Genomic DNA, 14,214 nt, shown 5'->3' on the forward strand with positions numbered 1-14,214 from the left:
TAGACAATCTGACAATTGAAAAGAAAAAAGAAAAGGACATTTTGCAACAGATCAGAAATGAAGTGGCGGAAGCATGTGGCAGAAAAACAAACTCATCATTTTCCTATAATGTAAGCTCCTTTCAGAATATTGTCTTTGTAATTCCCAGATGGATTTAATTTTGCATGTCATTTAAATATAAAACAGATGTTATCTCATAACACAGTGTAGCCTAATGTCTTATGTTTGCCAGCATTAGGACAATATCGTCAGAACATTTAGAAGAGGAGGACATTGTGTTCCTGTGCAAAAAGGAAACATCCCAGTCCAGTTTAATAAAAGTGAATTTATGTTAATTCAGGATAATCTTCACTTTTATCACAGATGCATTTGTGATAAACCAGGAGGAAACTAACGCCTAAACCAGCAGTCTCCATCCGTTGTTTTACAAAGTCTTTATGATTGAGAATATACAAGGAGTCACTTTTATTTTACAGCAGTTGTTCAGTCATCCTTACATGATAAATGATTTATCAGAAGGATTATTTATTTCCAAAGGTTCCCATGGGACATCTGGGCCATTTTCCAAGTTTTCATCATCACTCAATTCTGTTCAGACAGTAGGCTATTGGATCCCTATGGACATAAAAAAAAGCCTGGCATTTACACCAGAAAGAGATCTGTAAAAAACATTTGCCAGATCATATATTATACAATATTATGTTGCACAGTGGTTTTCATTATATAAGCATTCTGAGTGTACTTATACCATATCTAAAATTGTAGTCTGTGTAACATTTTGTTTTGAATCATTCTTTGTTTTTGAATTAATTCCCCTCCATAGTGTTGTTTTAGTTTAGATCAATGAAAGTTGGCATTTTGCAAGTGATTGTTATATAAAATTATCATCTCACATATCATTAATAATCTGACAGTTTTTTTTATGCAACAGGACGATTTCTATCCTCATAAAGTATAAAGAATGAATTTCTACAATAATAATTAAAAAAGATAAGACATAACTTATCTTTCAAGCAATGTGGAAGCAAAACCTTTTATTCTTTTTATTATATAATTAACATCAAACAAACAATATAGTTCACAGTGCAAGATTATTAAATGAAAAGATTGAATGATTGCACAACCATACCACGAGTGAGCTAGGTTTGTGTTAATCAACCGAGAGTTGCTTGACGGTATAACCTTTCTTTCTGGAATACCCCCCAGGTATATTAGGGTGTTGTCACTTTAAAGCCTTCCAAATGTTTATCTTTACTCAAGTGCTTTATAACAAATCCTTCCATCGCGGGTTCAAAATAACCCAAAGCCCTAAAAGTATACTTCGTTTTTTTTTTTTTTATTATTATATTTCATTTCAATATTTTTTTCTATTTCTAGTTTTAGAAAGTTCGTTTCTTTTAGCCTGGCCATCCCAAACGCCTCCCCTTGGAGATCGACCTGACACTGATGGTCAATAAGGGCCCCAGCGTTCCTCAGATCTTTTAAATGCTGGACTGGCAGGACGACACGGACTATACTGATCATGGAGCGGTCCTTGCCTTGCATGGACATGTTTAGTTTGGTGGAGCTCCACAGAGGAAGAGTCAGCGAAGGGGCAGCACAACATGTTATGCGGCAAATCAATCACGTCACTTGGCAAAATAAAATAGAATCATTTTATTACCATTCTGAGCAACAGTGTTAGCCCAAAACTATATCAACCTATACCCAAAACACGACTCAGTCCTCATTCATTTCCCACACATTGTATGCAACTTTATATTTCACCAATTCAATGTCAGGGGAACAGAATCTATGTTTAACAAATGAGTGCTGTCTAAAACATATTTAAAAAAAATCTGATTCCAGCCAAGTCATGATTGGAGACATTCATAAATCTCTCATATTTCTTGAGAATCAATCTCTGAGATTATTGCGACTGGTCTCATTGGAGGGATATGTGGTCTGATACCACCAAAGATCTTCTCGTGTGGAGTTTGGAGAGAAAAAAGATGGGTAAACACATGCTGATGACAGATGTATTTTGGTGTAATTAAAACATCTTAAGTGATGACTAGTTTGGCATCCAATGATAGCATGTCTGTTTTTATTCAACTCTCACTTCATTATGAACATTGTGAAATAATTCTGCTCTGAGTAGTTATGAAAGCCAGTGCATGCAGCTGCAGTAATGTGATAAAGGAAATGCCCACACTGACGTTTGTAATGGCTGAAGTTAGTGTTTGAATAGAAGCTGCTCTCAAATCAGTGTGAAAAGCAAACAAGACGCAAAGCAGGGCATCTAGAAAGCATCTGCGTCCCAGTCCCACAAACTGAGCCAAAAGTCACAGATGCTTCATTGTAAATTCTAAATAATGTGTCTTTGTAGCAGAGGAGCCATCCGGCTTGCTTTGACCAACTTGACAAACACCGTTGTAAATCAGGCTGTGGAACTTTAATAGAATTAGATCAGACATTTTACAGATGCACCACTGACACACTCCATGTACAGCCATTTTCACTTTCATTTAATGAGTCTGTTACACAAGAGCTTTTCAACCCCAAGAAAGGCAGCTGTTTGGATTTCAGTTTTACCGTTTCTACTGTTTGAAATCCTCTTAAAATGTGTCCACCTGCATGGTGAGCCTTTATGTTTATTCCATTCTTTGATTTGTAGAAGGAATTTACATAATATAAAGGCATAATCAAAATAATTCATTATTTTATGTATGTAATGGTAGTTGGCAAAACTCAATCAGTAGCCTCAAATTTTTGAAGTTAAGAAATGTAAAGTTTAAGTAAGATTTTTATTTTTATTATTTTATTTTTATTCCTCTGAACTTGAAATATTTGAGTAAGCTAATTCAACTTTTAGTAGTGGAAACTTGACTAGCTTTAACCAGCCAATTCAATAAATGCCACCTTGCTAATAGGTAACACAATTCTTTGGTAGAATTAGCATAGCACTTGCTGAATGAGGACAGCAATATAACAGATTTAATATATATCTGTATATCTGTTCCCAAACTAAGCTCAAGCTCCACTCATCACCCTATCAAAAAAAGAAAAAACATATTACAAACTCTTCTAAATTAGCATAACAAAACATTAAACAATAATCTTGAACAAAAAACAAACAAAAAAACATAACATAACTCTTAATTTTGGAATTTACTGTCTCTTTTGAGTGTTAATGCGAAGCATGCTGGGAAAAATAAATCTTAGTCCAGTTTCCATTAATTTAGGTTAGTACAAGTTCGTACAACTCAAAACAATGAAACAAGTCAGATTACTTAAAATGTGTCAGTTTTGAGAACTCAAAAGATACTCATAAAAGTTCATTTCATGGAATCGCTATATTTGACTGATTTATTTAAATATTAATACTGCAATGTTATACATTTTGGTGATGATAATTAATTGACATTAACTTAGATTACTGCAAATTGCTAATTTCTTTCTTTAACTCAGCGTTTCTCAAAGTGTGGGGCACGCCCCACTGGTGGGGAATAGAGACATGACAAGTGGGGCACAAGGAAATGTGTTAATTTTTTGTGCCCATCTCTATTAACCTTTTAAGCGGCCCCACACAGGATTTTTATTTCTGTGCCCCTGAGAGTACAGACTCACATATGGGATTTAAAATGTTTAGTGACTTGACATAACTGCCAGATTCAAACGGTGGGATGTTTCGGCTGGCACTGAGCCTGATGCAGCCGGGCTCAGCTCTTGACATACATCATGCAGTGTTTTCAACCACATAATGTTTATTTTAGGTTTAATTTAATAGGTACCATTTAAATACAAAAGTACTAGTAAAATGATGCATTTAGAGTTTGTAGAATACACACTGGTGTCTATGGAAGCAGCAATAACAATGCATTCAAATATAATTGGCCGACATGTTTTATTCATATGGGTTGAATATGTTTTAGTCCTAATGGGTTGTTATCATAGCTATCAAAATCCAGTGTTCTGTATTTTCCGTACGTGAGTATTTGTTGTAGCTGGCTATACAAAATAAATAAATTAAAAAAAAGTTGTGTAATGTGCTAATTAATTGAGATTTCTTACAGCTCTTACAGGTTGTTGGCCTTGTTTGTTTCATTGCTTCTATTGCTCTACCCTTTTTTGTAAGTCGCTTTGGATAAAAGCGTCTGCTAAATGATTAAATGTAAATGTAAATGTAAATTCATATCAGATACACCTAGTGTAAGTAACTATAAAGTTTGCTCGATTCTTCTCCCAGTTCATCGGTCACTTACTTATTCCAGGAGAAGTTGATGAATTTGCGTGCTGTAAATCCGATTGACAGGACTCTGAACTGCGGTGCATTTGTTCAATCTCACATTATAGATAAAAATCAAGATAATTTATAAAGCTTTTTAAATGGCAAAACACCCCCACAATTTGATTATTAGATAGTTGATGACGTGGTAAGCAAGTTTGTCAATATTTTGAATTTTAAAAAAAATAAAAAAAACGTAATAAAAGTGATACATCTGTCATACTGCGCTATTTTGGGTGTGGTGAGTCACGTGATAAACATGCCGCGTTGCCATGGAAACATTAAGGTGAAACGTTCTAAAATAACGTTGCCTTAAAAAAACACTCACACTGGAAGTCAGCTAAAATACTTTGACTGTACACGTGAAAGGTTTAAATCTGATGTTAATAAAACAAATGTTAACAGGCAAACTTAAAGCCTAGATAATTACCATTGTGTTGGGGCGACTGGGGACAGGTGGGGCTCGGAGCCCTTCCCTACCTCCAAAGTGGAGAATGGCAGAAAAAGTTTGAGATACACTGATTTAACTAATTGACAGAGGATCATGGAAGTGTCTCTCAGGATACTAAAATAAATACCTTTTAATTTGTACCTTTTTAATAGCAAAAATATGTAACATTTTAATGAACAAATATGCAAGATATAAAACAAAGATTTATTTGATGTAAACAGTCCAGAGAGCTCTCAAAATAAAAACAACTATATTTGGTAGAGTTGAAGTATAGTGAACTGAAAAGTAAACATTTATGCTGTATTTTTTTCTGTAAACTGCTTGATTTACTTGTATTAGTTTGTTGCTGTCTATTTGGATGTCTTGTTATCTGTAAAGTTTTTTATGTTGTCTAGCATTCAATAAAAATATTTAAATATATTTTCCATTTTCAGCCCATTTTTTATTTTATTTCAGTTTTAGTAGTTATTTTAATAGCTATCAAAGTAAAATAAATGAACATTAGAAATGTTTTCTTGGCACTAACTGAGATAAAATAACTTTTTAAAAACATTTTATTTTATTTAAGTAAACCTTTATTTTCCTATATTTCAATTAAAAATGTTAAACCGTGATTCACTCACACACACACTTTATAAAGCTGCAGAAATTATTTGAATAAAGTCATGCTTGATTCATAGTGTGTGAAAGACCACTGTGATGTGACCTTTGATGGTTTTTATTTGAGGCGACTCAAGAACTTATCACACTCGTGAACAAGTTTAACATATTTAAAAAGATTTGATCCAAAAGAATAATTTGTTCGCGAAATCGAACATGGAATCACTAGAGAGATAGTATTAAGATGGTGATCACAATTATAGGCTTGCATTAAAACGATAATTGCTAATTGCTTTAGGCCTATCATTGTGTTCATTCTGTTAGTCTGTATTTAGACATGAAAGGGTTCAAAGGGATAGTTCACCCAAAAATGAATATTAACCCATGATTTACTCATCCTCAAGCCATAGGTGTATATGACATTTTTCTTACAGATGAATACAATCAGAGTTATATTAAAAATGTCCTGGCTCTTCCAAGCTTTACAATGGTTTCTGTTTTGAAGTCCATAAAAGGGCATCTATCTATGCATCATAAAAGTGCTCCAAAAGCGATGTGTTTGTGTAATAAAAATGTCCAAGTTTACAAACTGTTATTTCTAACTTCCACTAACTATCATATGCGTTCACAAGAGACTGGTGTTCCAGCGTATGACGTAGGACGCAGGCGTAACGTAAGTTCTGGTGACGAACAGTTAATGGAGCATCTCCCTTTGATGTTGTAGCATGTCATTTTCAGACTTATGCCCCTTATACTCCGTCTGCAGTGTGTATGCGGTGCATATTGTTTTCAGTGCCCATGTTAACGGATTACAGCTTTCACAATACACACGTATGCGGTCCGTCAGTCTGTTCCAGAAGTAAATGCATATTTACCTCTTTCAAGTAATAAAGTTTTCCAATAAGTTTATATTATTCCATTGAAAATACATACGGGTGAGGGGTTCGAATGCTGGTCGCCATGTTTCCCCTCCATCTTGAAAGTACATTAGCCAAAGAGGGACATATTAAATTCAAGCTTGGACTTTCGCGTTTTAACACTCGATGGCACTCTGTCGAATGTGAAGAGGGGGATTGCCATGTTAATCTTGGACTAAATCGGCCACCGTAGAAGTTAAAATGAAATCAGAATTGAGAGGAACAGAAACTAATATTCTCTGGATGGTCATATACCTTTTCACCGCTAGATGGGGGAAAATATCACACAGTGTAGGTTTAAAATAAACATATACTGATGCGAAAATCTAGTAATTTCACCACAGATGCATATAATTTAAAATATACTCTTGTTTGAAAATCAACACATGGCTTTTTTGTCTCGGGTAAAGCAAGGAAAAGTTACAAGACCTGGCATTTTTAGGTTAAAAAAATGCCATAGACTAATGGATAGTACTCGAGGTGGAAAACAAAGTTCATGACCTGCAGGATTTCTTTTAAAAGGGTTTAAAAACTAAATAAAAGATGAGAGTCGTCTGTTTTTGAATAGCTTATTGTAAGTTTTTAATTTAAAATATTTGTGATTTTAGGCTATAACTTAAATGTTTTGCCACTTGTGAGCTAAATCTAAAGTAGCTACTATATAAAGATGAATTAATAAAAGGTTGTTTAAATGTAGTAGGGCCTACGTTAAAACCTGACATCTATATGAAAGAGTAAACAAAGATAATTGCAATTCTGATGAGCCATGTTCAGTAACAACTTTTGGATTTTAAATAAAAAAATAATTATTAAATGCTGTGTTTGTGGTATGCAACAGCGGATCAGTAGTATCAATAGTACGAGTGTGAAATCTCTTAGAATACGCCAAAACTCATTTTGGCGTATTCTAAGAGATTTCACACTTGTACTATTGATACGCATTACCGTGAGATCGTCCGGCTCCTGCACCGCATATGCTCTGCAGGAGTATGTGTGAAACGGGCGTTATGATTTGTTGGAGCAACCTGGATAAAAACACGAAAACACAATTTTCAGTCTAATAAAATGTAGAGTAGCCTATAAACAAAACAATAAAATTCTTCTCATGGACTCCTTCGATTTCAACAAACTTGGTTCTTGCGAGAACTAGCATATTCTTGCCGGAGCGTTCAACATTATACGCTGGAACGCCAGTCTCTCGTGAACGCACATACGCCAGTTAGCGGAAGTTTGAGATTACAGTTTGTAAAGTTGGATATTTTTCTTTCACAAATGCATCACTTCGCTTTAGAAAGCCTCTATTAACCCCCGGTTTTATGATGCATATACATGCACTTTTATGGACTTCAAAACAGAAACAGCCAATCACTGCCATTATAAAACTTGTACGAGCAAGGACATTTTTTATATTAACTCTGATTATGTTTGTCTAAAAGAAGAATGCTATATAGCCTACACATGGAATATGTAAGGGTGAGTAAATAATGGGCTAATGTTAATTTTGAGTGAACTATCCCTTTAATAAAATTATTTACTTTCCTCTTGCTTGAAAAACATTTATCAAGCGCATTTTGCAATCTTCTGGTTATGCCAAGCCGGTTGCATTACCATTGGTTGTTTCACCTTTCGCATTCATTTACTCTCGCGTTGCGCAAACGAACGGCAGCGCGCGACACTCACATCGGGACTTTGGAGAACGAGGACGTCAAAGAAAGCTAGTTTAGTGCACTTCTAACGCAAATACATTCTTTGGACATCTTACCAGTGCAACGCAGGTGGATATAACTGTTATCGATATTGCACTTCTCCCGCGTGCCATGAAGAACCTTTCCCCCAAGCTGTGGATCTTCATCGCTGCGGTTCTCTTGCTCCCTTTGCTCAGTGCTGTCGAGTATGATGAGTATTATATCTGGAAGACGGAGGACAGAAGTGCACAGTGCATGGACATTCCCGAGGAATTGAGGTTGTGTTTTAATGTGGGTTACAAACAGATGCGGCTTCCCAATCTGCTGGAGCATGAAACCATAGCGGAGGTGAAGCAGCAAGCGGGCAGCTGGGTTCCTCTGGTGCACAAAGCCTGTCACCCCGGCACGCAAGTGTTCCTCTGCTCGCTCTTCGCCCCGGTGTGTCTGGAGAGACCCATACAACCGTGCCGCTGGCTTTGCGAGGCTGTCAGAGACAGTTGTACCCCTATCATGGAGGCGTTTGGATTCCCTTGGCCTGAAATGCTCAAATGTGACAAGTTCCCTAAGGTCGACGTGTGCATTTCTATGAACACCACCAACAGCGATGATACAGACAACCCCACAGGTGTGTATTATATATAAAACGAATTTGAATTTCCCATTATCTTATTATTATTATTTTTTTATTAAAATATTTTTTTATATATTGTAGACATTAACTTATCTACGATTCGGTCACTTTACAATTCAGTTTTTTAATTTTTAATTTTTAATTTTTTTTAGCAGTGATGCCATTGTTTCCACAAAGAACCTAATGCGAGAAGTTTTTAAAAGTGCAATGGTTTTCTTATTTTTCTTCTTCTTCTCCTTTTTACAAAGCTAAAGAACCTCCACAAATATAAATAACCTGATGTGGAGTGGAAAGATTCATTGGATGTTAAATGTTCTTCATGTAACCACATATAGTAAAGAGAGTACTGTATTGTTTACATGTTGTATATGTAATTGGCCCTATGTATATGTATGTTACTATATTGTAAAAACTGTAGTATTGAAGAATATCAATTTGATGTTTTGACAGCTGTTTGTGAGGCATTTTTAACAAATTAACAAAATTATTGAATTTAGATATGAATTAAGTACTTAAAATAGATTAAACTTAACATTAAAAACTTAACAAATTGGTGGTGATTAATGTTATTATTAAATACATCTATATTCAAGCATTATTGCCACATTATTATCCTTTTGTGTCCACATTTAATAATTTTTTCTCCCCTTTTTAGGTGTCTCTTCTGTGTGCCCGCCATGCGACAATGAGATGAACACAGATACAATTCTGGAACACATGTGTGGCAGTGAATTCGGTAAAGAATGATTGATATGTTGCTTAAATATATCGTCCATTTATTAAATAAATATTAATAAAATAAATTACGTATAAATTATAACCTCAATCAGTGAGATTTTCCTGGTAAGTTGCTAATTAAAACAGGAATCTATTGCCTTTGACTAGAAACACACCACGCATGACTATCCACCTGCTGATATTACGGTTGAAACAAAAGCTGAAACAAACAAAGTCAAAGGCTACTGGGTTCAAAAACAGTTTTTAAAAGAGTTTTTTTTTTTTTAAACCATGAATAAAATAGAAAAGAAAATGAGGTATTTTATAGATTATCATGGAAATCTGTCTAAAATATATTGAAATACACCAGATATTTTGGCATAGATCTTTAATAACATAACATGCACTGCAAACCAAATCTTGTTCCAAACCCGTTTTAGCATGGAGCTACTAATGCGTGATTTCAAAACGCTTCATTTATTGGCAAGAGCATAATGACTTCAAGAGAACAAAATCCGATCGGCTGATTCCCATCATTGCGATTCCGTTCAGGTCCAGGTTTTTAGCCCAAACATTTGTTTCCAATAATATCATACCCTGAAAAAAGTATTTCTAATATTACTGTCTGGATTTGCACTCCTTAAATCTATTTCTCTCCTGAGACCATAAGAATGGTGCAGTTCTGCTTAAACATAACATGTGTGTCCACAGTACTGATAAACACTGAATTATGTGTATTGTCTCAATTGTTCTGTTGTTCCATTCCCATTGTTTTGTTTTTAAATGCAACTCAACATGGTCAAACCTCCTTTTATATGTCATGCCTAGTTTTTTTTTTTTTTTTTTTTTTTTTTGTAGAACCACATATCCATGACAGTGGATTATTAGATTTCAACCACAAATTGAGATATTTTAGGTTTATAAAAAGCAGAGCTACTTCTTCCATTGCAAATGCAGTTTCTAAGAACTAGTGATGTGGTCAGAATCCAGCAGGTCTCTTTTTTCAGGGTTTGAGATGTTGTCAAAGACAGGAAGCTTGCCGTTGGCAAGAATTTCACGGGACCTTTTATTTTTATGGCAAGCTATCAAGCACCAACCCAACAAAGGCTTTTTTTCTAGTCATTATAGGATGACTGTATCTCAAGCTATGTGTCTCAGAACTGTACAATGTGAACATGATAATGTACGGATTGTGTGTTATTTAGGTACCTTATGTTAATTGAATACTTGTTTTATGTCGAAGATATAACTGCAACACATGCATAACTTTAGATCATCAGAGGAAAACCTGATGTAGTTTGTATTGCTGGCACCAGTGTGTTTGATGAAAATACACTGTCATTGATGAAAGTACACCATATGATAGTTGTTTAGCCAAAATAGAGCTCCAGGGAATAAGAACATTTGGCAGCTCACTGGATAATGCTGCAGGGCCACAGTCTTGCAGAGTTTATTTCCAACACACATACCTAGTTTTCAAGTAATCCTGAAGGACTTGATTAGATGGATGTTTAATTAGGCTTGAAGATAAACTCTGCAGGACTGTGGCCCTCCAGGAGCTGAGTTTGGCAACCCTGTGTTGTAGAGTTTAAGGAGTTTAACTACTACAATGGGGCTAAAGGCTCCACACAATTGTTTTTTGCAGGTTTCTCTAGTCATTTTCACGTTCTGCGCCACATTGATTAAATAGCAAATGGACTTACACACATCTGTTTGCCCTTGGCAGGCTGGTCTTAAAATGAGGTTAGTTTAGGCCCTTTGCTGTTTTGACTGAAAACTACTGTATTTTTTTCGTTATTTAAAGGAGTGTTAGTAATGTGGCGGATGCATAACGCGTGTACACACTGCTTGTTACACACACAAACATTTTTAAATATTAAAAAATAAAAGGATTCCTCTCTGGTTTTTCCGAGTGCAAATTCCGCCATTTAAAAGCGAATCCGCCATTGTGCAAGCGCAACTGGCTCATAAAGGGAATGGGAGATTTGGCAGACTCTGATTGTTTACGTAATGCCTAAAACACACCATGACTCATTAAGATTCGCTTTTGGACCATGCGCCTGGTGGCTGGCACGTTGATAGTTTTTTTCTGATTCTGAAATCTGATTCGGACATGCACCTGCAGCATGCGCTTCAGACCTTGCGCTCAGATGTTTAAAATAGGGTCCTTCAAGATGCACGTGGAAATTTGTCTGATCCTTGACGGATCTCTGACAGTGGCATTAAGTTAATTCTGCACTAATTTTATCTAATAGTTGATGGTTTAAAAAATTTAGATTTAGGAGGCAAATAAGGATCTATAAAATGATTGAATATATTTTGAGACAAATGTCTTGTTAATGATTTTATGTTTTGTTCAAGGTAACTAAAGCAACAGTTTTTCAATAACGGAAGAATGTGTTGGAAAGGTATGATATTTGGGGTAAAAGACACGCTGCTGTTTAGACTAATATTTAATATTGATAATAAATTGTTAGCTGACTTTTCAATTAGTTGACATGACATGGTTAGATTCAGATTGTAAGTATCATATAAGTTGGGTGTCCATATTAGAGATAATCACCAAATTTATAATGAACCATCATATTTAAAATATGATATTAATCATATCATATCATATCATAAAATATAGTTTGTTACTACTGTAATTCCACATAAGGGATCTCCTTCAATGTTTTCAGAATCTTTACTTTTAGAAAAATGTTTCTATATTATTTTAATGTCAGCGTATTTATTGAACAAAAATTATTTTATTTATTTATCAAAATAAACAGAAAATAATTCAAACTTTGCTTAAGTGATTGCTTTGAACAAGAACGAACTTAGGCATTATTAAAAACATATTATTTTAACTAAAGTATTTGTATCAATACTGTGTACCTTTTGCCCCATGCTGTTGAGCCTTATACCCTGTGTGTGGGGTAAAAAACAAAAACCTTTCCACCCCATTCGTTATGATTTATTTTTACTCCATAAATGTTCAATAAAAATGATTTCTGCAATCATACATTAATGAAAAGTGTCCCATACTTTAATAGGATGCTGCTCGTCTGATTATGTCTTTTATTATGTTTAGTATGTTCTGTGTTGTTGGTAATGTTAAAAATTGCAATCCACAACACACATGGGCAATAACCAATTAAAAACACTCAAATTATTTTATAAGGCAGAGTTTAAATAGCCAGTGATTTGAGGAGTGCCCCAGGGATAACTAAGAAGACCTATTTAGTTTCAACATTGTTAATAGAGAAAGTTTGGGAAATTGTGTCATCTTTTTATTGATTTAGAATTTGATTCATACACATGAATCTTATCCTCACACACCCTGGACGATATTGCGATACAACTCATTGCACCATCCAGCTTTGCGCAATTAGCACAGAATAGCATCTGAAAGACATAAACTAGACCGAGTTCTTGGCTTAAACGTGAAAACAGATGATGGAAAAACAGCCAAGTGTTCAGCATCTCCATGGCAAAGAATACAACAATGACCTTAAGCAAAAATACTTTAAATATTTGTGCTTGAAGTTTTTAGATACTTGACCTCTTCTAGATTTATTCAAGACATTGGTTTGCAATGAAATTGTCTCATTTAAACCTTCATGAACATTAATGACAAATCTAAAATCTACATTTTTGTTTTTCTAGCAATCAAGACGAAGATTAAGGAAGTCGAAATAGACAACTTGGACCGAAAAATCATTCTGCAGAAAAGGAGGAAGGCGGTGAAGCTTGGAAACCTGAATAAACAGGAACTAAAGAAGCTTGTTCTTTACCTGAAAAACGGAGCAGACTGTCCATGCCAACAACTGGAAAACTTAAGGAACAACTACCTAATCATGGGTCGTGGGGTGGGCGGACAGTATATTTTGACAGGCATTCACAAGTGGGACAAATCTAGTAAAGAATTTAAGAAGGCCCTTAAAAACCTTAAAAGCCATAAATGCCCAGTGCATGAGTCTGTGTTCAAGTGATTTTTAATCATTCTGTAGTTAATCTTGTCATTATAGCACTATATTACCTTTTACCTTTCAGTTTAGTATAGCAAGAAACCATAAATGCCACAGCCCATCTTACCAGTTTTGAAAGAGTTTGTTTGCCCAACAAATGTCTGAATACATGCAAACAAGTTTACTTCAGTTCAAATTCAAAATGTCCTTGAACATTTCTAATCAATCCAAGTACAGAACACTATTCACAGTTATTTTTATGCTGCAGATCAGTGCATTTTGATATATCTTGGCATTTTCATGTTGGATTAATATCTATTCTGTTTTATAGCATTCATCACATCTGTGCCTATTCAGTAAAACACATAATACATGCACCTTAGACAATAACGGCACATATTTGTTTGACAGTTTTTTTTGGCTTGCAGGATGCAAATCACAGTTAATCATGAAGTGGAAGGTGTCCTGTAGCATGCCTGAGGACTTGCACATTGCACTGTAATCACTGAACATTAAAACAGAAAATATTTTTAATATATTTGACTGTTTCTTTCTTATATACTGTGCATCGGTGACTGTTTTAAGTAGTTATAAATCATGAAAATGCAAAAGACAAGCAGCAGTTGTGACCTGCCAAGCAGTCCAGCTTTACAACAAAGTACGTGTTGTGAAATAACTGCAAAATAATCACTACGAACTGAGATCAGATTAGAGAAATTTCAGACACTGTATCTGCTGTGTGTAAGCAAACAGCCAAAGCGTTTATTTTGTATAGACGGTCCAGAGATGTTTGCTTTGGATGGAGGGAGCGATTTTTCTCTCTCAGTTCTCCTGATGAAAGCCCTCCTGTTTTTAGGACAGTTAATAATATATTTTCATGTCAAAGCAAAACGATTATATTATAAATTATACTAAATGATCCATCAGGAGTTTTTGCCGTTTTTTAGGACTTTTGCCTTAATAACCTCTTAATTTACTGCTTATTAATAGGTA

The 14,214-nt window shown here is 34.9% G+C and overlaps 1 protein-coding gene across 1 annotated transcript; it reads left to right on the forward strand.

Annotated features, from left to right (window-relative positions):
• The first annotated feature begins 7,860 nt into the window (after nt 1-7,860).
• sfrp1b (secreted frizzled-related protein 1b) lies at nt 7,861-13,757 on the forward strand. The gene is made up of 3 exons (XM_067432852.1): nt 7,861-8,545; nt 9,207-9,287; nt 12,920-13,757. The coding sequence occupies exons 1-3, from the start codon at nt 8,053-8,055 to the stop codon at nt 13,243-13,245; spliced, it is 900 nt and encodes a 299-aa protein (XP_067288953.1). The 5' UTR covers nt 7,861-8,052; the 3' UTR covers nt 13,246-13,757.
• The last annotated feature ends 457 nt before the right edge of the window (nt 13,758-14,214 follow it).

This window comes from Pseudorasbora parva, chromosome 23, assembly GCF_024679245.1.
Source record: "Pseudorasbora parva isolate DD20220531a chromosome 23, ASM2467924v1, whole genome shotgun sequence".
Lineage (NCBI taxonomy): Eukaryota > Metazoa > Chordata > Actinopteri > Cypriniformes > Gobionidae > Pseudorasbora > Pseudorasbora parva.

Coding starts and splice junctions, on each gene's coding strand:
- sfrp1b (XM_067432852.1), top strand. CDS start 8,053: ATGAAGAACCTTTCCCCCAAGCTGTGGATCTTCATCGCTGCGGTTCTC. Junction 8,546..9,206: donor TGATACAGACAACCCCACAG/GTGTGTATTATA, acceptor TCCCCTTTTTAG/GTGTCTCTTCTGTGTGCCCG. Junction 9,288..12,919: donor CATGTGTGGCAGTGAATTCG/GTAAAGAATGAT, acceptor TTGTTTTTCTAG/CAATCAAGACGAAGATTAAG.